At 40.2% G+C, this 23,745-nt stretch overlaps 2 protein-coding genes across 17 annotated transcripts in view; one reads left to right on the forward strand and one right to left on the reverse strand.

The window, feature by feature from the left end:
* The window catches only part of KANSL1L (KAT8 regulatory NSL complex subunit 1 like), a 145,681-nt gene extending 141,445 nt beyond the window's left edge, over window positions 1-4,236 (forward strand). For 9 of the 10 annotated variants that reach the window (XM_019938994.3, XM_073807306.1, XM_019938992.3 and 6 more), the window contains exons 13-15: window positions 232-344; window positions 1,499-1,664; window positions 2,574-4,236. In XM_019938994.3, the coding sequence (XP_019794553.1) occupies window positions 232-344; window positions 1,499-1,664; window positions 2,574-2,810 (516 nt within the window). In that variant the 3' untranslated portion in view covers window positions 2,811-4,236. The remainder of the gene's footprint in view (window positions 1-231; window positions 345-1,498; window positions 1,665-2,573) is intronic. The other variant, XM_033859820.2, reaches the window with a different exon arrangement.
* A 1,365-nt stretch (window positions 4,237-5,601) lies between these two features.
* On the reverse strand, window positions 5,602-21,604 carry RPE (ribulose-5-phosphate-3-epimerase). Of its 7 annotated transcripts, none has more exons than XM_019939004.3 (7): window positions 21,459-21,603; window positions 20,769-20,788; window positions 15,443-15,522; window positions 9,439-9,578; window positions 8,539-8,697; window positions 7,927-8,013; window positions 5,602-6,139 (listed from the first exon to the last, which is right to left on the reverse strand). In XM_019939004.3, the coding sequence occupies exons 1-7, from the start codon at window positions 21,567-21,569 to the stop codon at window positions 6,017-6,019; spliced, it is 720 nt and encodes a 239-aa protein (XP_019794563.1). In that variant the 5' UTR covers window positions 21,570-21,603; the 3' UTR covers window positions 5,602-6,016. The 7 variants fall into 7 exon arrangements, with proteins under 7 accessions (XP_019794563.1, XP_019794565.1, XP_019794570.1 ...); XM_019939006.3 differs by having other exon boundaries at window positions 8,563-8,697; window positions 21,459-21,599; XM_019939011.3 differs by having other exon boundaries at window positions 20,758-20,788; window positions 21,459-21,559.
* Window positions 21,605-23,745: the final 2,141 nt, after the last annotated feature.

Genomic DNA, 23,745 nt, shown 5'->3' on the forward strand with positions numbered 1-23,745 from the left:
AAGGTACTATAAGTATTCTAGGTAAATCTTCAAACATGACCCAACAGTAAAAAAGTTTTAAACTCCCTCTTTTTAGGAATGAACCTCCTCTCATAACATTTGTTCTCTGACTTAGACTGCATTTATTTTAGAGTTTTCTTCCTATTGTTCTCTTGATGAGGAACTCTGACACCTGTTCTCATATTTCAAAATGTTTCTGATAAAAGCAAAACTTTTCATTTCTAATTCCAGATAGAAGACCTCTCTGATGCAGTCTTCTCCCTAAGACACAAAAAATATGAAGAGAAAGAGCAAGCCAGATGGTCACTATGGGAGCAAAGCAAGTGGCACAGAAGAAACAGCAGGCAGGTGTTGTAAATTTAAACCCCCAAACCATGGAATCCATGTGAAATCTCCAGTAATTCTGCATAATAACGAGGGAGACCACTGAAAACGAAGAAAACATACTATATAACATCTGCTGTTTGTGCCCTAGAAGTGAAACACTGCTTATACTGAGTTTACATTAAAAATATATTCAGGCTAATTACATAATGATGAAAGGAGTTTTATATTTTACTCCACTCAATTTCTCATGCTAATTGTCAGCCTCAGTAATAGATTTAACTGAGCAAACAATATGAAAACTTCTCCATAAATAGGTCATTTCAGTGTACTGTAATGGTGGACCTAACACTAGGGATTAGAATCTGGGTAATCTGTAACAAAGCCACTTCAGAAATGTTTTTCTTAAAAAGAAACAAACCAAAAAAAACCCTCAAGAAACCTATCCAGGGTAAAAAAGCAAATCGCCTAATACTTGGAACATGACTTTGAGGGAAGGGGGGATAAATCCTAACAACATAATCAGTAGTCATGTATTTGAGAAAATCCCTGGTATTTTATATTTAACTGGACTATTTTTTAATATAGCCAAAACTCAAAATGCAAGATCATGTTGAAATGTGATAGTCACTTTAGTGTGGAGCATCTCTCATTTATTATTTGTAAAACACATTTCTCTGTTTAGGTCTCAAGATACCCAGATTTGTTGTAGAGCCTTATTCTAAGAGTTATCCTAACATACACGAGATTCTGTTCTCAACTTTCTCCACATTCCAGAGATACAGTTTTCCAAAAGTACAGAGGAAAATGTGAATCGAATCCTTCATGGACGACATTACGATAACCATAGATACTCTGGGAACTCAGACTGTAAGAGTCAAGTAACTTGTCTTTTCCTGTTTTCTGGAAAAAAAACAAACAAACAAAAAACCCCAAACTGTAACAAAACAAAACCACTATAATAATTTGGCAAAAGATTTCATAAAATACTATTCAAGTCTTTGAGATGTGAGGATAACATCAGGAAGATCAGCAGATGAATTTTTTAAAATCTTTTGGGCAGAGCTGTTTGTTTAAAGAAAAGCTACCAAGTTCAACTGACTTTATGAACGATACCTTAGGTTGTTCATACAATGTTAAGACATCAACAAATAATTAAATATTTTCTTGCTAGAGCTTACAGTAAAAATGTTGAAGGACAAGACTTGCTTTTGAAAGAATACCCTAACGACTTCAGTGGTGGGCAGCACAGCGCTGCTGAGAGTCCCGCCGGGCCTCCAGAGAGCCAGGACCCCAGTGCACACGCCTCACCTTCAGTAAGTCAGAGTCAAGAGATCAAGGTAGGAGTGTTATACATAACTAGTTAAACATCCTTTCAATTGACTTTTAAAAACTTGTTTATAGAATTCCTTGTTGATAATTAAGGAGTCATCATTACGTAACAAATTCAGTATGACAGCCCAGTACAGAATGCTGGGTGTAGGAATCAGAGGCTCTGTGTTCCAGCGTTCTAGTTCCATCACTAACTACAGACACTTCCCTGACTCTTTATGTAACACGTCAGTACCTAATTCCACCTGTTCACTTATGTGTTAGAAAATCGGAATTCTATCAAAGTTTCATTACAAACCAAATCGGATTAAACAGAATGACACCTGGCACATAGTAAATGTTAGATATTTCTCTTCCCCTTATAAAAGATTTTTACTTGTCTCCCCATTTGTCCAGTTTTAACCCCAATGGGAGTGTTTTCTAACACTCTGCATCTATAAAGTTCTTGTACTTTTCTTCATCAGTAGGTGTTGGAAAAGAACCACATCTAGAATCAATCAAGAGTAGCGACAATAGAAATTAATAGGCAAGTCATAGAAAGCACAGGGAAAGAAAAGTCAATAGGGGTCTGTAATAATGATGGGATGAAAATGGAGATACTGAGGAAGACGATCCAAACACTTTTAAAGGGCCTTCCCTAAAGTGCTCCTAGGCTGAAAATGAAGACCAGTGCCCTAATAGCAGCGTTTACCTCTCCGTGGAAGAGGCAAAGTGAAAAAAAAATAATTCCCAAAGGTCCCTAAGTAATCCTCAGTACGTTCCATTTTGAGTTGCTAGATACTCAGGACCAAATGAGAATTTGTACTTTTATCTGCTAAAGAACAGAACAATGGTTATTACAAAACTGAGAGCTACAGATTGAGACATGAACTTAAACAAATTAGTTGAAACTTAACTGAAAACGTTTTCTCTTTCAGCCTTTGGGGTGGGAACGACGGGCTTTTCCGCTGAAAGATGAAGACATAGCAGCCTTATTATGCCAAGATGAAAAAAATGATCAGATTGAATCAAGTCCAGCTTTCCATGGTGAAGTCTTCTGTACCAGTGCACAAGAGAATGGCCACCATCCACAAAGGCAGGCGGACGAAATGGAGGAACACACACAAAACCCTTGGTCTAGGACTTACTCAACTCACGTTAAGAAAAATCAGTGACAGGGAACAGGTTAAGAAAATGATGTAACTGAATGGGAAAACAGGAGAAAAAATAAGCCCTGTTCCCCCACCCCCTGCACAGTCACAATTCCAGAGTAACAGCATGTAGTGCAGGTGCATGTATTAATCTTTTGTGCTGTTTATGAAACAGGCAAGTTACGTCTCCTTTTCCTTCCTGAACCACAGGAGTAACTAGCTTTTCACCTACAGACAAGTGCTAGTCATTTGTGTTTGATGCAGATCACAAGCACCAGAAAATTAACCGCTGCAATTTGATGTCAAATCACATTACTGGGTAAATAATAATTTTTAAACAACTTATACCCACACCCACATATACCTATTCATCAAATGACAGCTCTTCTTTTTCTATACACGTGGTTATTCTTTAAATTGCCTCAGAAATATATTAAGAATATAAAACACGTGTATAGAGTATACATGCATACATAATACACACATGTAAGTAGTTTTAAAAAACACTGCAAGTGACCACTCCACTTGAAAATGCACGTATGAACTACCCCATGAAATATCAGCTGAACCATAAATAAAGAGATTTCCAATGGTGTTGAACATCTATAAGCCTTGACTATGGAGAAGGAATTTTTTTAAAAAAACACGTTTAACCGATAGAAGTTATTTATGGAAATTTCTATACCAGAAAACACAATACTCCTTCATTTTAAATCACTAATATCTGTTGGGTTAAACACAGGTTATTTTCTATTCACGCCTAACAGAATAAGAAAAGCAAAGTAGTTAAATATTGTTGTATTTTAAAACTACCACACCTTTTAAAACTCAACTTGAGTTTTATCTATTTTATGTATCTCGTGAAGAGAAAACACCCAACTTAAAATGAGCAACAGACAGGAAATTCCTGTTAGTATATTATTGTACTTTTAGTTATTTTGGTCATTCCCTACCATTCCTTACTCTATTCAAATAAGCATCTATCCTAGAGTGAGAAATAAAATTTTTAAAAGGTTAATGCTTCAATATTGGATACTGGAGTGTACATTAAGTAAAATTCCTTTTGACACTATTATATCATTTTGTTATATGTAAAAACTGAGGACAATTTATATGAATCACTTTTTCTCATGTAAAAAAGGTTATTCAAGTTGTAGTACCCATATAACTGACAATCCTAGCCAACTGGCCTAATCTGGGGGATCTGACACTAAGTTTTTGTTAGGGATTAGAAATTGTACTAGTCCCTTTAAAGAAGAAGAAGAAAAAAATTTCCAGTTCAATGCTGACGAATTTTTGCTTGTAGTTTTACCGTACATTTATATTTTAAAAAAGAAAACAAAATCCAGAACAAACCCAAGTTGTCCAGGCAAATAAACTCAGATTTTTTTTGTCATGACTGATATTATAATCTTCTATGTAAGTTTTTTTAATTAAAGTTATTTCTATATGCCTTGTGTTGTCTGATTTGATTAAATGTCACCTATGTGTGTGGCACAAGCCTTTCCTAAGCCCAAATAAAGAAAAACAGTAAGAAATAAATTTTTACCTTGTAACACAGAAGAAACCAGGCAAGCTCTATTCTATGCTTAAGTGTTAACATTCTTATTTTCCAAACTTTATTTCTCAAAACTCACTCAGAGTAGCCTGAAAAAAATTTAATGACACTGGTCCTGTTATTTCTTGCCATGTGTATTACACAGCAAGAGTATTTACAAGAACGAAGTAGCTAATATGTATCTATTGTCAACATGTAATTTGGGACACGATCATAAACATTTAGTTTACGGATTAACTCTGTACCTTGCCATATATTAGCCTACCTGGTCTTTCTTTCTTGGATTAATAAAATATATATCCTTGGAGTCAAAATCCATAGTTGCAGAATATTCTCAGCCATCTGGTTTTGCTACAGGGTAAAGCTAGACTGGAAATAAGAGAACGTTAAGTAAAAGAAGCTTCCTTTGCTTATCCACCTCCCAAGGGCTCCATCTGTAAAAAGAGTACAGACCAGAAATCCTATTCTTTACTGGATCCTTCCTTTCCATGGTACCAGCCTGTTGAGCTTTATTTAGTATCTTCATTTTTTAAATGGGGACAAACATACCTGTCTTACCATTCATAGGACTGATCTGTGGGTTTAATGAGATATCATCACCATACTTTATAATCTACAAAGCATACATTTATATAGTGATAGCTACTTTGTATTGAGCATCCTCAAATTCTACTACCCTGCAATTCTAGGAATAGTAGTGGAAGCTTTACGTATATAATTAATAGTATCTCTTAATCCTAAACACAACCCCCCCACTGTTGTTATGATTACATTCAATATATAAATCAGTTAATAATCAGCTCAAAGAGGTTGGCTGGATTGGTCTGCTAAGGTCAAACAAATAGAAAGGGGAAGAGAGTCAGGATTCAACTTAATATTACTTCCAAATAGAGGCCTTCCTTTCCTTTTAGCATAGAGCTAGGAAAACATTTTACGGCCTTCAGAACAGCGGGTGTGATTAAGAAAAAGGGGAAATGGGGTTGGTGGAGGGTGGGTAGGGGGTGGGGGAAGAACCACTGAATAACCTGCCGCTATAGCAAAATTAACAAAGAAAACACCCTGATAAAACTTGTGCTTGCGTTTTACAACAGACCACCTGAAAATCCCTGGACTTCATAATACACTCGGGTTTTTTTATGTATCAAATATAAGGTGCAAAGTAAAAAATACATGTTTTCGAAGCTAGAAGAGCCATCCATCCCAGCCACATCCAAACTTAGTTATCACGCAAATACACAAATCAAGAATGACACGAAACCGGAAAAACAGGACTTGCTTTGCTTTCAGAAAAGCCAAGAAGCAAAGAAAACTCTTTTTAGAAATACAGAAAAAAATTTTTTTTCATAGTAGCTAATATGCCTTCCTTAGGCATTAAGACACATTTCTGTTCATAACCTTGATACAGCCATATTTTTACTCTTTATAAAAATCAAGTCTCCCAGTAAAAATGGTATTTTACCACACTAATCTTTAAATTTCATCACTGAAAACGTAATACACACCAATTTCTAACCTCTTGGAACATTCTGCAAAATGGATTTTAGTCACTGGAACGAATAATTGCTCGGAAAAGCAGCACTGCCTCAACTGTGGTATGATTTGGTAGTCAATATTCTTGTTTTCCAATAAAAAAGGAGATCTCATAAGCAGAAACCCTGGACTCCTTGTGGTTTCATCGATCAAGAGAACGTTTCTGAGCAGCTTCTGAGCAAACATTTCTTAACAGGTTGATCACAGATCTGGGGTCTTCACTCCTCATAATGGCACTGCCAGACACAATCATGTTAGCTCCTGCCTGGAAGAAGTAAACACTTAAGGTTATGCCTCAAAGGAAGATGCAGAAAAACCTAAAACAATTCCTGGACTAGAGTTTCTTCTACCCTTGCAGCTGGCAGTCAGCACTTTAATTGTAAAAAAAGTCACTTCAAGATGAACATACTTAAGCAGCTAGTTCAATGAAAAAAGAAAATGCTTAAATGAGGATGTGAAATTATTTTTAAATGTGTCTAAGAAATCACTGACTTTTTGGTAACCCCCTCTAAATAAACTACACTGCATCTTTTCTAATAAACCTTTAATCCTTAAATCTATTAAGGTCTTCCCCTGTATACCAATTCCCCCCACAGCTCCTAAAAATCAACCTTTTCATCTCTGAATTATGTATAAGAATTGGTAGGTAGTCTAAAAGGACAATTATTGCTAAAATGTGAAAGAATCCATAAAACAGGGCAACATTAAGTTATTTCTCATTGTGAGGCCAGAAGGAATGGAACTTCTTATATATGCTTCACTGCCTTCCAGAATGCTTTTGAGGTGGCTTAAAAAAGATTTTCAAGATGTTTTTCAATATGAAAGCAAAGAAGTCAGAGTAAAACCAAGTAAGATGAGTCCAAATTTATCTCTGAGATTCCTAGGATTTGACTCAAGGAGGGAAATCCAATCTATTATGTGATTCGGTGCTAAAAGAAAGGGAGGACTGTTGGGGGGAACCACTGAAGCTAAGGAAAATGTCTCCAATTAGAGACACTCACCCTATGATACAGCACACTATATCTCTAACAACGTTCCTCATAAAAAAAGAAAAAAATACTAGTTTTATAGGGTTACAACCTAACATGCCTCGTAATGTAAGCAAGAACAGCACCAATGACAAAGCACAGTTCAGTAAAAAAGAATTCCACAAGGGGTCAAAGGATACATGCTCACTAATCATCTGGCCAGCACCTCCTCCATATTGACCACAGTCAAGCTTTTGATAAGTATCAAGCAGGAAAGTGTGGCATTTATACAAAACACTGAAAGTGCAGATTAGACCATGCTGTTTAATAAAAGCAGGTCACATAAACTTTAATCACCTGTAATGCTACAGGGAGGGCTGGTATCCTTTTATGAAGTTCAGGAGCCTAACTCAGCCTAGCTAGCCACTTGGAAAAAAAAAAAGTCATCCCACTTCTACAGAGGGACAGATTTAGTAGCTTGCAAGGGACAAATCAGTAGCTAATACACCTAAGTTCTACAGAATAACACTCTTTTTCCCCTTTACAAGCAGGTATGTTTTCTTTCCCTATTTTGGAAAACTGTCTCAAAGGCCCTGGAACTTTTCAATGATATTCCACAGGCTGGCATTCAGCTTATTCCTTTCCAAAGAATTTTTTTCATTACTGAGATAACCAGGACTTACTATTTAATGATTATGTGGTTTCAGAATATTCACTTATCGCTCTTTATTTTCCTGGTTTTACATTTAAACAAAAAAATACTTTTCTCGGGCTCCCCTGGTGGCGCAGTGGTTGAGAGTCCGCCTGCCGATGCAGGGGACACGGGTTCGTGCCCCGGTCCGGGAGGATCCCACATGCCGCGGAGCGGCTGGGCCCGTGAGCCATGGCCGCTGAGCCTGCGCGTCCGGAGCCTGTGCTCCGCAACGGGAGAGGCCGCAACAGTGAGAGGCCCGCGTACCACAAAAAAAAAAAAATACTTTTCTAAGAAAGAAAGCCTGTTTAGGAAGTCTCTTTGGCAGACAAGACCTGTCCTGTCATTACATCTGATAGGAAACTGGGCTAGGTTGCAGTCAAGCAGTCTCACCTCTGCGCATTTATGGATGGTGTCAGGACCTACTCCACCATCAACCTCAATGTCCAAAGACGGGAACTGGGTCCTCAACCAGTGAACCTAGTTATACACAAGGAAATAAGTGACTAAGTGGATAGGTAGAGGGAAAAACACCAAATAAAAAATCACTGATATTAGCCACTAAAATATGACTCCAAATGTCTCAGACAATAACTTTATATCAATACAAATTATGATTGGGGAAAACCAGCTTTTAATGTACTGTAACAAACTAAGTTTTATAAAAGCAAGCTTTGTTCTGTTTGGCAAATGGCATTCAATTTGTCATGGCTTTGCAGAAAATATACTTCACAGAAACAAGACAAAGACAAAACCCTCAATATTCAATGAAAACTCCCAAGAGATCTCAAGGTTACAGAGATAACGGTTTTGAAAAAAATTTTCAAGACTAAGATGTAGTATCTTTTATGATCTGCAAACCTAAATCTCTTGGGGCATTTCTCATACTGTATTCCAATGATATATAGGCATCCTCATCTCCCCACCTTCAGAACAGTACAGGTCTAAACATACAAGTAGCCCAATAAATGCTTACTGAATGAACTTACAGAATAAAAGCCTTACCCCAGAACCAAATACTTCTTTTACCTTTGGCATCATATCTTCCATGAATTTCTGCCCTCCAAACCCAGGTTCCACTGTCATAACCAAGGCCATATCTATCTGATTAGCCCATGGTGCCAAATACTCAACTGTAGTTCCCGGTTTGATAGCAAGGCCAACCTGTAACAGAGACAAATTTGCTATATCACATCAATAATTATTTCCGTATTACATTACTGTTGCATATCAGGCCCAGTAGAAAGGTCTATTCTTAAAGTATAGAATACATACATAAATGGAATACATAAACTGTTCAGACTGTAATTACTTTTTTTAAAAAAAAGTCAACAAGACTGTCAAAAGTAAATGTTTCTAAAAGGTGGAAACTTTCAGAAAACATTAGTGGAATGTATCAATCTTAACTGACAAACAAGTTATACTTAAACTCTATCTTCAAACCTGACGAATAGCTGCCTAAGTCCAGTCTTCTCCACCTATCATTTCAGGTCTTCCACCAAATCTTCCCAACTCTGAGAATAAATAGTATAAAACATTACCATCGGGCTTCCCTGGCGGCGCAGTAGTTAAGAATCCACCTGCCAATGCAGGGGACACAGGTTTGAGCCCTGGTCCGGGATGATCCCACATGCCTCGGAGCAACCAAGCCCGTGCACCACAACTACTGAGCCTGCACCCTAGAGCCCGCGAGCTACAATGACTGAGCCCGCGTGCCTGTGTTCCGCAACAACAGAAGCCACAGCAACGAGAAGCCCACGCACCGCAATGAAGAGTAGCCCCTGCTCGCCGCAAGTAGAGAAAGCCCACGCACAGCAACGAAGACCCAACACGGGTAAAAAGAAATAAATTTATTGTAAAAAAAAAAAAAAAAAAAAAAAATTACCATCACTGTTGAGCTCTCACCTTCATTCCATTCTCTCGAATGTCTTTGATCAAAGCCCCCGGGTTCTCAGTAGCCTCGAGATGAAAAGTATATTGATTGGCTCCTGCTACAGCCATTGGTTTTACCCACTGTTCCGGCCTGGACACCATCATGTGCATGTCTGGAAAGAAAAGACGTATCCCCTAAGTATTACTATAAGGAAAATAGCTGGCTCATATTATTGAAGCCAGCCTGGAGTTTTTGCTATTTCAGATATGAACTCTTCTGGCATCATGATAATTGTTAAATATACAGAAGTTACACTTCTGTAGAGATAACCTCCCTTCATCCTGAAGATAAGGCTTTGGTTAAACTCATTTACCAAAAAAAACCCCATTTTTCCACAAAAAGCCTATGGCGCTGTTTATGAAAATAACCAGATACCAGGAAACCTAGGTCCAGGGCCAGGAAATCCCATTCTAAAAAACTTAAAGAAGTCATGTTATCTATGTGGACTGGCTTCCTCATTTATAAAATAAGAAAGCTAAATTAAGTGATTCTCCCCACCAATATTTTATTGAGCACTTGCCACACCATTAACTTTTCTAGTCCGCAGGGGTACAGCAAAAAACAGACAAAAATCTCTGCTGTCACAGGGATTACATTCTTAGTGGGAGAGAGAAATTAAAGGAGTGAAGACAATACACACTAGGTTGGTAGTAAATAAGGCCAGTGTGGCTGGAGCCGGGGGCGCACTGGGGAGAGAAGATGAGGTCAGAGAAGCACCGGCTGAGAGGACAGAGCTCTGCAGCCCACCAGGTTTTATCCTGAACGATGCGGAACAAACACTACAGGATTTTGAGTCAAGTAACAAGATCCGACTAAGAAGGCCAAGGTAAAAAAACCAGCAATTGAGGATGGTGAGCAATGGTAGGGATTCTGGGTATGTTCGGGAGGCAGGGACAACAGGGGCTGCTGTGGATCAGAAGTGCAGAGTGAAAGTGTCCATTGATAGATGAATGGATAAAGAAGATGTGGCACATATATACAATGGAATATAACTCCGCCATAAAAAGAAACGAAACTGAGATATTTGTAGTGAGGTGGATGGACCTAGAGTGAAGTAAGTCAGAAAGAGAAAAACAAATACCGTATGCTAACACATATATACAGAATCTAAAAAAAAAACCAAAAAGGTTCTGAAGAACCTAGGGGAAGGACAGGAATAAAGACACAGACGTAGAGAATGGACTTGAGGACATGAGGAGGGGGAAGGGTAAGCTGGGACAAAGTGAGAGAATGGCATGGACTTACATATACACTACCAAATGTAAAATAGATAGCTAGTGGGAAGCAGCCGCATAGCACAGGGAGATCAGCTCGGTGCTTTGTGACCACCTAGAAGGGTGGGGTAGGGAGGGTGGGAGGGAGACGCAAGAGGGAGGGAATACGGGGATATATGTATGCATATGGCTGATTCACTTTGTCATAAAGCAGAAACTACTAACACACCATTGTAAAGCAATTACTCTCCAATAAAGATGTTTAAAAAAAAAAAAAAAAAAAAGAAGTGCAGAGTGAGAGGAGAGTCAGATGGTGCAAGGATTTGGCCTGAGGAGCTAGAAGAGAACTGCCGTCAACCGAGAGGCAGACAACTGCAAGAAAGGGAACAGACTGAGAGGGAAGAGCACGTTAACCTGAGAAGCCTGCCACGTGTCCTGATCCTAAAGCTCAAACCCTGTGAGGATATGTTTGGGAAGAAATGAGCATGGCCTTCTTAAAGACCTTGACTTAAAACATAATAGCATTTCATGAGAAGGAGAGGGCAGCTTAAACGAAGTGAAAACAAGAAATAACGCTGGGAAGAAGAAACAGTAAACACTCCTGCGCCAGAGAGATGGCAGTGAGAGTTTTGAGCTTTTTGTTTTGTTAGAGGGAGCACACTGCTGATACAGCAAAGCTATATTAAAGAAAAAAGTTCTAGTATTCCAGAACTCAGTAACTAAGATTATAAAATGCAACAAGGCTTTGAAAAATGTCAGGAAAACAGAGTACACAGCCTGATTAATGAAGCCAAGACTAGCATTTATATTTCTAAACTAATAAAAGTAACAAAAATAGAACATATTTTAATAGGCAAACTCTTGCTTTTAAAAGATAAACTCAATTTGGTGTTTTTTCCCCTTCGTATTATAAACAAGAAAAAAAAATTCCATCTGGTTTAAAAGATCAAGTTTACTCTTTCCTAAGATACCAGACTGCTAAGTCATCCCTGTTCAATCTCTAGCATGCAGTCACTACTAGCAACCCTCACTGGACATCCTCTAGTATTTGGGGAATTGATGGCTCAGCTAATCTGCCTATAATTAAGATACAGTTCTCACATGTTCTATTATCAGACTCCCTCTGCACTCTTAAAAATTACTGAAGCCCTCCCCCCCAAAATATTGTTGATGTGGGTTATATTTATCAATATTTAATGTATTAGAAATGCAAACTAAAAACATTTTAGTGTCTACTTATTAATTCATTAAAAAATAATAATGATAATAAAAATAAATCCATTACACATTAATGTAAGAGTGGCACCGTTTTACATTTTTGCGAGTCGCTAATGTCTGCCTTAAGAGAAGACATCTGTATTCTCACACCTGCTCTGCATTCAATCTCCTGCAATCTGTTGTTTTATATGAAGGGAAAAAAGTGCATAGAAAAGGAAGGAGTACCTACATCCACAGCCTTTTCACTCAAGTGTGGATATTCTATTTCTACCTCAAAACTCAACAAGTGGTACTTTTTTTAGAAAGGTTAGTGGCAACGTGGAATCCATAAACCCCACCAGTGACCTTTTCGTACTTTGTTACATTCAAACCCATTAGTCTACATTTTGAATGGCTCTTTTAAGTACTATTGGTTCACTGAGTTACACAGATCTTCCAAATAGTGACACATTTCATTATATACTATCCAAACCCCGCATTTGTTAATGATATTACAGATCTGGTCAGAAAAGCTGTGAGTCCTGGGAAGCTATCAAGCTCAGAGAGGCAGATATAAGTTTTCTAAAATTCCAACTTTCTCTTGCAAACTCTAACTTTATCGGTGGCAATGAAAATTGATGAGCCGCTTTCCTTGAAGTGACAGGTTCACTTAGTTAATTTTAAAGAAAATGTCAGTAAAATATCCAAGTCTGATAACCACAGTTCATCTGTCAGTTGTTCTTTCAAGGGAAAATGGTATTCATGACTAGCACTTTCAGTTCACAGCTTAAAACAATGGCACAAGTGGTTTTCTTCGAGGAAACTATCATCCTCCAGGATTTAAGAGAAGTGCTTTATATGTATTTTCCACTTTGTCACACAAAACGCTAATGAGACATGCACTCAAGGATCAAGATTTACTAAATCAATCACTTGTACTAATTCATCAAGGATACTTGTTACAGAGGATACTATGAATGTATGGCAAATAAGAATATCGCGACTACCTGTATAGTTCAGTATCACTGCCTTGTCTCAGGCCAAGGCATCAGCAGACTAATTCACCACTGCTTTTGCACCATCAGCATAAATAATGGCAAATAGTATCAGTACAAGTAATTTACAAATAAAACTACAAATAGTTTTGATGCCATGGACCATCTGAAAAGGACTCCCACGGGTCCTCAGACCATACTTGAAGACCACTGATTTAGCTAAGAACAAAAACGACTTTTCCCTACCACTTTACTTCTTAGATGGTAAATTCTACTCAATACTGAGATTGAAGAGTTAAAAGCTTTAGCAGTTATACATACAACTTGGGATCTAACTCCTAGGATACAGCATGTATCAATTATCCAACAACCAGTATCCAACAAACAAAAACTTATAATATAAAAAACAAAGGTCACAAAACCCAAACACTAAAGTATATTAAGTCCATTCATCTTTACTTGAGATTCACCTCTGGAAAGACTGATTAGCAAGTTTATCAGCAAAGAACAAACTAAAAACAGAAAGGAAAAGCAGACTGTGTGGGGTGGTGGCAGTTGAGTTGGTAAGAGAAGAGGCACAGATAGAGATAGGAGGGGAGTCAAACAGCAGTGAGAAGAAACACTTGGAGACAACTAAAAGGGAGAGAAACGGGAAAATACATACATATTTTCAATCCACGCAAAGCCACAGTAGGGAATTCTGTGGCCACTGTACAAGCCGGGGAAGGTGGGGGGACCAAGAATGCTACTTATTTCATCCAACTCTGACAATCATAAGAACGAATTTACCCTGGAAAATTCATTCTCCAAAATGTAGTTAAAAAAAAAAAAGTTCAGATAATCAAGAGGATTATATTCCATTATTTGGAAATTTCTAAATAGTGAACATGTTGGTGGAACATTGTTTCCCTCATGCCACATAAATTAGGTGATAATGTACATTTCCTTTGGTACATTCCAAGCGGATGGAGCCTACAGAGAGGCTCTAACAGCCTCCTGCGATGCTTGCAGTGTTCCACAACTGCACTGGACGGTACAGTAGTCACAAGCCACACGTGGCTACTGAGAACTTGCAATGTGGTTAATGCCACTAAGAAACTAGTTTTAATTTTATTTAATTTTAACTACTTTAAATAGCTACATGTGGCTAGTGGCTACATACCTTCATAAAACTGGCCCACAGGGACTTTCCTGGTGGCGCAGTGGTTAAGAATCCGCCTGCCAATCGAACCAGGGACACGGGTTGGATCCCTGGTCTGGGAAGATACCACATGCCAAGGAGCAACTAAGCCCACGGGCCACACCTACTAAGCCTACGTTCTAGAGCCTGTGAGCCCCAACTACTGAGCCTGTGTGCCACAACTACTGAAGCCTGCATGCCTAAAGCCCGTACTCCGCAACAAGAGAAGCCACCACAATGAGAAGCCCGCGCACCACAACGAAGAGTAGCCCCTGCTTACTGCAACTACAGAAAGTCCGCGCAGCAACAGAGACCCAATGCAGCCAAAAAAATAAAATAAAATAAATTTATAAAAACAATTTTTTTAACTAGCCCACAATATTTCAATTAAAAAATCTAAGTTTTGGGCTTCCCTGGTGGCGCAGTGGTTGAGAGCCCACCTGCCGATGCAGGGGACGCGGTTTCGTGCCCCGGTCCGGTAAGATCCCACATGCCGCGGAGCAGCTGGGCCCGTGAGCCATGGCCGCTGAGCCTGCACGTCCGGAGCCTGTGCTCCGCAACAGGAGAGGCCACGGCCGTGAGAGGCTTGCGTACCACAAAAAAAAAAAAAAGAAAAAAAAAATCTAAGTTTTACTAAATTTATGTAATGAGTTATATAAAAACACATATTTACAAGAACTCACCAAATGTCTTATTACCAGAGACCTGGCAAGTGAGTCACTGCTAACTTAGTTTAAAACAGCAGCAGCAACAAGGATATGTGGACTGAATCTATATTCCATAAAAAGTAACTTCTAGGTCACTGGTCTTAAAAATCCTTAATTCACATTATCCTACAATATTGGAGTGGAGCATACATAGACCCCACTTGTAGAAAGCTCCATTTCCATGAATTGGCTTCAAATACAGACCATAAGTCAATCAATTCATAAATTCATTTAACAATTACATTGAGCCCCAGCTGTGTCTATGTTAAGCTCTAGGAAAACTGCAAAAAACTAAGTCGATGAAATCTTGCCCTTAAGGCGTTTAGAGTTTGATAAAAGTAATCTCAGATTGAAAGAAATTCTAAGAAGAAAATCAACAAGGTGATGTAACGGGAAAAGGTTAATTTAAGACAGGGCTCTCTGAAGAAACAACAAAGGATGTGAGGAGGAAAGATGAGGCAGCACTGGTCAAGAGAACACAGCTTTCTAGGCAAAGAGATTAGCCAAAGTGCCCAGGCCCTGAAGCAGGTAAGAGTTAGGCTTCTTACAGGCAGTCAATGAAACCCCAGCACAGGGAGGAGGGAAAAGGGTACAAGATGAAACTGGAGGTTGAGAAATCAACCAGCTACTTTCCCTTTACTTGAGCAACACATCCAGCTTCAGACGGTGTAACACCCACTTACCAAAGAAAGGGTCCTGGCCTAGCTGCTTTCGGAGGCTTTCTACCACAGGGTGACCAAAGGTGATGTTGGGAACAAAATGCCTACAAGACAAACAAAATCTTGCTCTGAAAATGTTTTCGATTCAGTTTCTGTATTTTTCTCAGTATGTATTCTGATGGGAGTAGAGGAGACTATCTGTGATCGCAATTATTTTTCAATAACATCATCAGTATTAAACAACACTAAAAATATCTGTATAATTTCAGTTTTACAGAGCAGTTATCTCCTTGATATTTCAGCAAATCATAATAATGTCACATGATTTACTCTATTTAACTCTGTAATTCAAAATCCCTGACAAGTAGAAACGGAAGGATGACAAAACCAAAACCCCAGAAGTTATATGACTTGCCCAAGTCACACACTAGTTAGGAAGTTCAGGACTCTGATTACAGGTCTCTCAAATCAACCTATCACAGGCTGCCTGTGGCTACTTCTAATCCACCTCTATCACAGGGCACAAAATGACAGTTTATCGAAACTTTCTTAAAGATTATCAATAAAGACACTTAATGTTGGCTTCCCTGGTGGTGCAATGGTTGGGAGTCCGCCTGCCGACGCAGGGGACACGGGTTCGTGCCCCAGTCCGGGAAGATCCCACATGCTGCCGAGCGGCTGGCCGCTGAGCCTGCGCGTCCGGAGCCTGTGCTCCGCAACGGGGGAGGCCACAACAGTGAGAGGCCCGCATACCGCAAAAAACAAAAGACACTTAATGCATACTAATAACCGCCACTTACTGAGAGTTTACAACATACCAGATGTTGTACCTTAATTCATTTCATCTTCACAACAGCCCTATGAAGTAGAGGCTGTTACTATTCCCATTTGAAGAGCACAGGATACATAACTTCCTTAAGTCATCCAGTTAATAATTTGTTGGGGCAGGATTCAAATTAAGCCTTCTGATATCAGACCCAAAGCAGTTCACCATTATCCTACTCTGGTTAGTCCTTTTGTTCTATCGCCAGCTCACTTCAATATTTAAAGAAACCTCCTCTATGTACGCCCCGGGCTGACTGCTTCAGAGACTACTGTATTTCATAAAGGAATACGTGAGTGTTCCTGCTCACCCCAGAAAAGTTTACAATCTCATGGGTAAGAGATGGCTAATGGCTCACCAGAATTCATGACTGCCTGTTACAGCACAGCTGTTGGTAGGAAGCCAGCTCAGCCGAGGACCACACTTCCCAACTCCCTTCACATCTAGTGGCCCATGTGACTAGTTCTCACCAATGGACTGTGAGCTTAAGTGATGGCGTCACTGCAGAGCCCAGGAGGTTGAGCAGTATTCCTGTTCTGCTCTCACTTTATCCTTCTGCCAGTAAAGAGGCCCTTAAGGAATGGCAGAGCCACAGGATGGAAGGGGACTAGGTCTCTCAATTTCTGCATGGACAGACATTTCACACCAGACTATTACATGAATGAGAAACTCTATAACATTAAGCCACTGAAATCTGGGCTTTCTCTGTTAAAGTAGTAGGCATTACCCTGTATGAGGACTGTTACACAATAACAAGTAGGCAATATTAAGGCAAAATAGTTCCAGAGGCAAGTAGAATAGCACTTTTTAGAAAGGGGTAAGATCGTGAGACTTACAGAACAAATAGAATTTGTAAAAATGGGGAAGGAAATGAAGCAAAGGCAGAAATAACTAAGTTAAGTTCAAAGAAGGGGGAGATGGTAATGCCCACCCTGGCTAGTATGAAAAACGCAGGAGGCAGACTGTGTCACATTAAGTGCACCAGATGCCAGGCTCACTGTTTTGACTTTATCCTGATCAAGTGAGATTTTAAAAGAGAGACACAAATGAAAAATAAGATGGAAACAATACAGCAGGCAGACAGACTGGTCAGTAAGTTGGAAGAAGGGAGGCAAGAGGTGCTGCTAAATGGCAAGAAACAGTAGGAATGGAAACAAGGACAGCAGGTGATAGGATCTCCTAAGTGATAAGATGCGGGGGAGGGGGAAGGTTGAAGAGAGAGAATAAACCACATCCAAAAGTCTTGAGCTTAAGATGACAGGCAGGCAGAAGGAGTGTTAATAAAAAATTAAAACACATACAGGCCAAGCACCATTCCAATAAACCATTCCAATATATTAACTCATTAAAACCTCACAACAGGGACTTCCCAGGCAATCCAGTGGTTAACACTCCGCGCGTCCAATGCAAAGGATGCGGGTTTGATCCCTGGTCAGGGAACTAAGATCCTCCTACGTGCTGCGCAGCCAAAAACCAAAACCAACCAACCAACCAAGGCTCTCAACAATTCAGTGAGACAGGTGCCACTATTACCTGTATTTTACAGATGAGAAAATAAGAGGCCCCACAGCTCACACAACCAATAAGCACTGGAGGCAGGAGTTAAACACAGGCAATCTAGCTCCAAAGTTCAGGCTCTTAACTGCCAGGCTTGTCTGCTCCTCCACTGAAGCTAATAACTAACAGAAGAAGAAAGTCCAAGGGAGGAGCAGAGCCTTAAGACAGAGAGGTCAGGACACACCTGAGAGGGATGGGTACGGTGGATGGGTACAGACACTTTTACTCTCCAGCACCCTGGTCCTTGGAGGTTGGATTTCTAGTATTTTGGAAATCATTCTACCATTCGTCTAAGAGCAGTAACTGCCAGGGTTATGGATAAGATGCTTTTTATATTTACTTAGAACTCGGAGGTAAGAGTCACATAAGCAGGCAGCAAGGACTGCTGAATACTACACAAATCTGAGATTGAAAGATCTGCATTTCATTCACTGTTTTTTCTGTCTGCCCTCAGAAGTATTTTTGATGTCTCAACCTTAGGCTTAGTTTATCACGAAAATAAACACAATAACCACATCTTGAGAAAATATGAGAATAAAACAAATACACTTTTACTTCACTGGGAAACAGAAGCTATAACGCCATTTTGGAGTAAAGACTGCCAAAATTAAAATGCAATTAAAAAGTGTCCTTTTCTCCCAAAGAACTTATGAGATTAAGCTATAATTGCTTAGAATATTGGAATAAGGGATACGATTATTTTGATCCCCCATCACATGGATAATTTTCACAAAAAGCAAACCTTTACCAGATCTCCCAACAAGGCAAAGAGGAGGATCAAGGTTGATATAAAATTCAGCAACACTGTAACCAAACAACACTTCCTGTGAACAAGGAATCACACCTATGCCTACGGTGGGGGGTAGGCTGGCAGGTAACATGGAGGAGTGAGACAGCAGATGGAGACGGGAAAAATGAAGAACATCTGGCCCGGCTAATGGTGGCCTTGTGACACTGTGGGCCCAGTACTGAAGTCAGTCAGGTCTAGTAGTATCGTGAAATCTCCCTGTTCCTAATTTAGAAATTGAATATCTGCTCAGTTCCTACACTTACGACCAACACATTTCCAGTCACTGTCCTGTCATGACACATTTATATTTACATGCTTTCCAATTTTCTTTTCCAGAAAATCCACTTGTCCTTTATTTCAAATATCCAACCATACTAGTGCTCCACCCACCAGTGTTTCCAGAACTTGTTCCTGAATTTCAAAATGAAGATGTTCAGTTTTAATCAGAAGTGTGGGCTTCAAGGGAAGAGAGGGGACTAGAAAACAAGGGCATGCAAGCTCAGTGTAATGTTGGAGATTTTTCAGGGGACCAGGAAAAGAAGCATGGAGGCACTACCTGGAGGGAAGGTAAACTGGGGCTGGCTGCCTTGGGAAAGGGAGTCCACAGCCCCTCTTTCATACCCTGGGCCTAGGAGGCACTGCAGCTCAGCCAGGCTCTGCCTCTTCGGTGGGACACTGGGAAGGGGCTGAACCTCCTCGATCTGGTTTCCTCCTTTGCAAAAGGGGAATAAAAATAGCTCTTAGCTCAGAAAGTTGTGAAGCTTAACAGAGAAAGGGTTTTTAAAATGGTGTATGCAGAATTTAGTTTTTGCAAACCATGGATGTTTCCTGGTAAAGGGGGGAAATGAGTCAATAAAAAAATACTTTATCTTAATAAGCTCAGGGTCTGCCATAGGGCTGGGAGGGGCAAAAAAGATTCCTTAGAGATCCCTCCCTTATGATAAAGCCATTCATCCAACCAATTATAATTAAGCTTGCCATGGTGCTTTTCCTGCAGAGAATACAGAGGTAAGCCAAAGAAACAGTCTCTGCTTTCAGGGAGCTTCCGGTGCAGCAGGAGAGATATGAAATAAATATCAAAAAATATAGTTGTTCTTTGAAAACAGAGAATATCTTAATCATTCTCTGTAAGCCTAATACCCACAGAAGACAGTTTCAGAGACACAACAAGCTGCAGCATGCAAATCCTGGCTCCGCCATTTCTTAGCTACGAGGTGACTTTAATCTCTGTCGATGCCGAGATATCGCACCAAGCTCACACCAAGCTCACAGTGTTGTGTGAAATAATTCACAAAAAGTATCAGACCAGAAATAGTCAAGTGCCTGTAAATATTACCTATTGCTGTTGTCACTGATATTCTGATTGGTAAACTGGAACAAATTATTTTCTCCATTCGCTCAAACATTGGACAAGACTTATTTACAACCAAGCTGCTCTCTGTGACAAACACACTACACACATATACTCGTAGTCTGTTCTGTCCTGAGACCCTCAAGTGTCTCAGAAAACAAAATTTTGTCTCATTTTGTGTCTCAGACACAAAAATGTAGCTACCCATCTGTGAGGTACACACTCCAGTAATATTACCTGTGAAAGTTCAGGGCTTTCAAGCAAAGGTATCAAAAAAATATACAGAAGTAGAAATATATGTGATACCAAACTAAAAATCAAGGTTTTGTAAGAGGTAATATTTACTAATCTTCTTTGCCATTATCAGTTAGGCACGGTGTTGAGGTAACTGAGTGGAATACAAAAGAGAAACAGCAGATTAAACCAGACAGAACAAAGAAGACAAAGCTGTCATAAGAGGAGTGACATTAAAAAGACAAGGAAGTGACTGGTCATCTTTCGTAAAAAACATGAATTTGCAGATGTGCATGAGAGTACACAGAGATTTTACTATTTCCAATAAACTTACTTTTCTACCCCAAGCCAAGGTAATGGCTGTTTTGATCTTATGGCCTGTGATCAGTGGGGCTCAGAGAACCACTTGGCAAACCCAAGATCCAAGTTGCAACTCTGTCACAATGTGTGTAACGTTGAGAGAGTCTTAACTGTTTTCTCTATGATTTTTCCTCATTTTATAACCAACTTAAGAAACTAGCATCATTCTGATTTCAAACAATATTGATTATGGGCTGTAACTACAGTGCTTAAAAGTTACTTACAAAAAACTGACCTCCCTGAAGAGCAGGGTGCCTGAAGAGAAAATAGACAGGAAAATCATAATTTGAACAATGATACAACAACTAACAATTACAGAGAATTTACTATATGCCAGGCACTGTAAACTACGTGTATGAGGTCATTTCATCTTCCAAAGATGCCGAAGCGGTGGTGTTATTACTCCCATTTTTCACATCATGAAACTGAAGCTCAATGAGGTTAAATGGCTTGTCCCAAGTAACCCAGCAAGTGGCAGAAGTCGGGCGTTCTCACTCGAGGTGCCAAACTCGTCATCCTTACACAAGTCTTTCTCCCCAGCTTTGCCACTAACTAGCTATATGAGCTTGGGCAAGTCATGCCTATCCCCTTGGGCCTCAGTTTCTCCCAACTGAAAATGAGACGGATCCTAGAGATTTAAGGTCGCTTCCAGGCGCTAAGTGCTAGAAGACCACACGTTACGTGGGGGGAGGGGACATGGTTGAGGTTTGGGACGCGGTCGCAGCCCAGGATGCCGACTCAGGTCCCCTCCAAGCAGGGCCTCCAGGGCTCCCACCGCAGGCTCCTTCTCAGTACCGCGTTCAGAGCGAGGCGCTCCGCGGTACAGGGACGCCGTGCACCCAACAGGCACTCAATAAAGGTGCGCCTATCCCGCCCCGCGCGGCAACCCAGACCCAAGCCCCGCGGAGAGTTACCCGTCCATTACATCCAGGTGCAGATAATCGGCCCCAGAGTCCAGCATCCGAAGGCACTCCGCCCCTAAACTGGCCAGGTCGCTGTTGAGGATGGACGGGCCAATCTTGCAGCCAGACGCCATGGTGCTAGTTCTCTAAAGCAAGTTACCCAGAGAGATCCCCGGCAAGACGAAGGCGTCGCGCCCCGATTGGCCGCACAGTTTTGGCCCCGCCTCTTCCCAGTAGAGTCTTCCGGACTCCACCGGCCGCAGCTGCCTTGAGGGGGGAAGTCCCGCCTCCCCTAGCGGGAGGGGTGCCACTCTAAGGGCTTAGGGGCGGGGCCTCGCGGTGAGGCACCTTCCTCCTTCCTCTGACCTTTGTTTTTAAAACAAGCGTTTCAGGTCTCCCAGTCTTCTGAGGAGTTCCTTAATCTTTTCTAGTTTTACTTCCCCTGCAGTTCCCTCTCAGCTCTTGCCCTCTTATCACTTTTTTGTTTCTCCATCGTTTGCATATGCGTTCCTTTCCTCTCCGTCCCTGTACTTGTCCAAGAACAAAAAAAACCCTTCTTCCTATTTCTCTTTGAATCCTCCTCAAGAGCAGTGCGAGTCTGATTTGGGGCAGAATCCTGGCTCTACCAGATGCTAGCTGGGTGACCTGGCAAGTCACTTCTCCCTGCCTCCAATTTTCTCATCTATTAAGACAGTGCGCAAGATTTGTGAATCCAGGTCTGTGCCCAGGACCGGATGCCTGGTGCTCAGTATAAAATGGTGGTGGTTATTATTATTACTCTCCTCTGCTTCTGGCCCTCATCCTTCTTACCTTCTTTCACAGGAATGCTTATTGACAAATTGCAATACATTTATTTACTGTTCAGGCAAAATCCAGAACAGAGTAAGTGTGGCTATTTCTTTGCCAAATGTGTCTAGGATCATTGGGTGGGGAAAATAACTGTAGTAAAACTGTAAGCAGATGAGGTGGGGGAGGAGGGGTCTCTGGAAAAAGAAAACCAGACATGGCTTTTTTGACATAAGAGAAGGCATTTTGGGCCTAAGCTATTTTGTCATCTAAGCCTGGCCCTTGAACAGGTCTCAGTAATTATTTTTTTTTTTTTTTTTACAGTTCACAATGATCAATATTCACTTCTTTATTTTCATTTAAAAATTAAAATTTCAAAGGATTGAGAATTCTAAGTAATATATATGGTTAAAGGTACCAGATATAATAACAGAAATACACTATGTATTGGGGTAAGAAAAGGTATAAGCTATGGAGATATCTTTGTTAAGGAAAGAAGAAAGTGATTTTGTCCTAAAGGTCTTTTTTTTTTTTTGAAGTATAGTTGACTTACAATGTTGTGTTACTTCCTGGTGTACAGCAAAGTGATTCAGTTTTTTATATATATATATATATATATATATATAGTTATATAGTTATATATTCGGGTGTATATATACATATATGCATTCTTTTTCAGATTCTTTTGTGTAGTAATTAATGATCTTAAGGGGACAAAGAATGCAGAAACAAATGCCTGTTATCAGGCAAGAGAAGTAACAATAGCAAAGATAGTGTATCAGTTGTAAATTCAACCAGTTCTTTTCAATGGAAATGATTAGCCTAAAGCCTCAACCACCAGATTAACAGGAGTTTAAGAGAGGATATGTTGACCTTTTCTGACCCTCATGACTTCAATCCACTAAATCTTGGACTCTGTCCACAGCCCAAGCCCCTTCATCAATACGCATGTACCCTTAGCATAAAACTTACCCAATTTTGCTGTTGGGAAGACACTGCTTTGGGAGAGATCCCCCGTGTTCTCCTTTCTTGCTGCAAGTAATAGGTCCTTCTCCTGATCTTTGGCTTGGTTGTGTCTTTTGGCTCGACTCCCACCAAGAGGGGAACACAGTTTTTCAGGTAACAAATTCATGGGAGAGGAAAGAAAAAAAAAAAAAAAAGGATTTAGCAAGGGCAAGGATAGAGCACTTTGTATAAAAGAACTGGTGGTAAACGTGTATCCCATAGTGGTTCTGGCCACATTCAGCGCATAACCTGGTCCTTAACATTCCTCCCGGAAAATCTACCAGTCATTCCAGATGGTCATACCTGGGCAGAGAAGTCACACTGGGGAACTTGTCTCCCAATATGCCCATTCTGCTTTATTTTGAAAGTTAGGGATGGAAAGCATGAGGAGAATGGAGCTCATTTGGAATAGGAGGAAGGAATTGGAGGTGTCCAATTGAAGGGTGACCTCAGGCCGGACTATGTTGTGGAGAGATATCAAGGCGAGCTCCAGGGATCCAAAACAAAAGCACACCCCAG

This window comes from Tursiops truncatus, chromosome 7, assembly GCF_011762595.2.
Source record: "Tursiops truncatus isolate mTurTru1 chromosome 7, mTurTru1.mat.Y, whole genome shotgun sequence".
In the NCBI taxonomy this organism is placed as follows: Eukaryota; Metazoa; Chordata; class Mammalia; order Artiodactyla; family Delphinidae; genus Tursiops; species Tursiops truncatus.

Coding starts and splice junctions, on each gene's coding strand:
- RPE (XM_019939004.3), bottom strand. CDS start 21,569: ATGGCGTCTGGCTGCAAGATTGGCCCGTCCATCCTCAACAGCGACCTG. Junction 8,698..9,438: donor TTCGAGAGAATGGAATGAAG/GTGAGAGCTCAA, acceptor TCTCTGTTACAG/GTTGGCCTTGCTATCAAACC. Junction 6,140..7,926: donor CCATCCATAAATGCGCAGAG/GTGAGACTGCTT, acceptor TACTTCTTCCAG/GCAGGAGCTAACATGATTGT.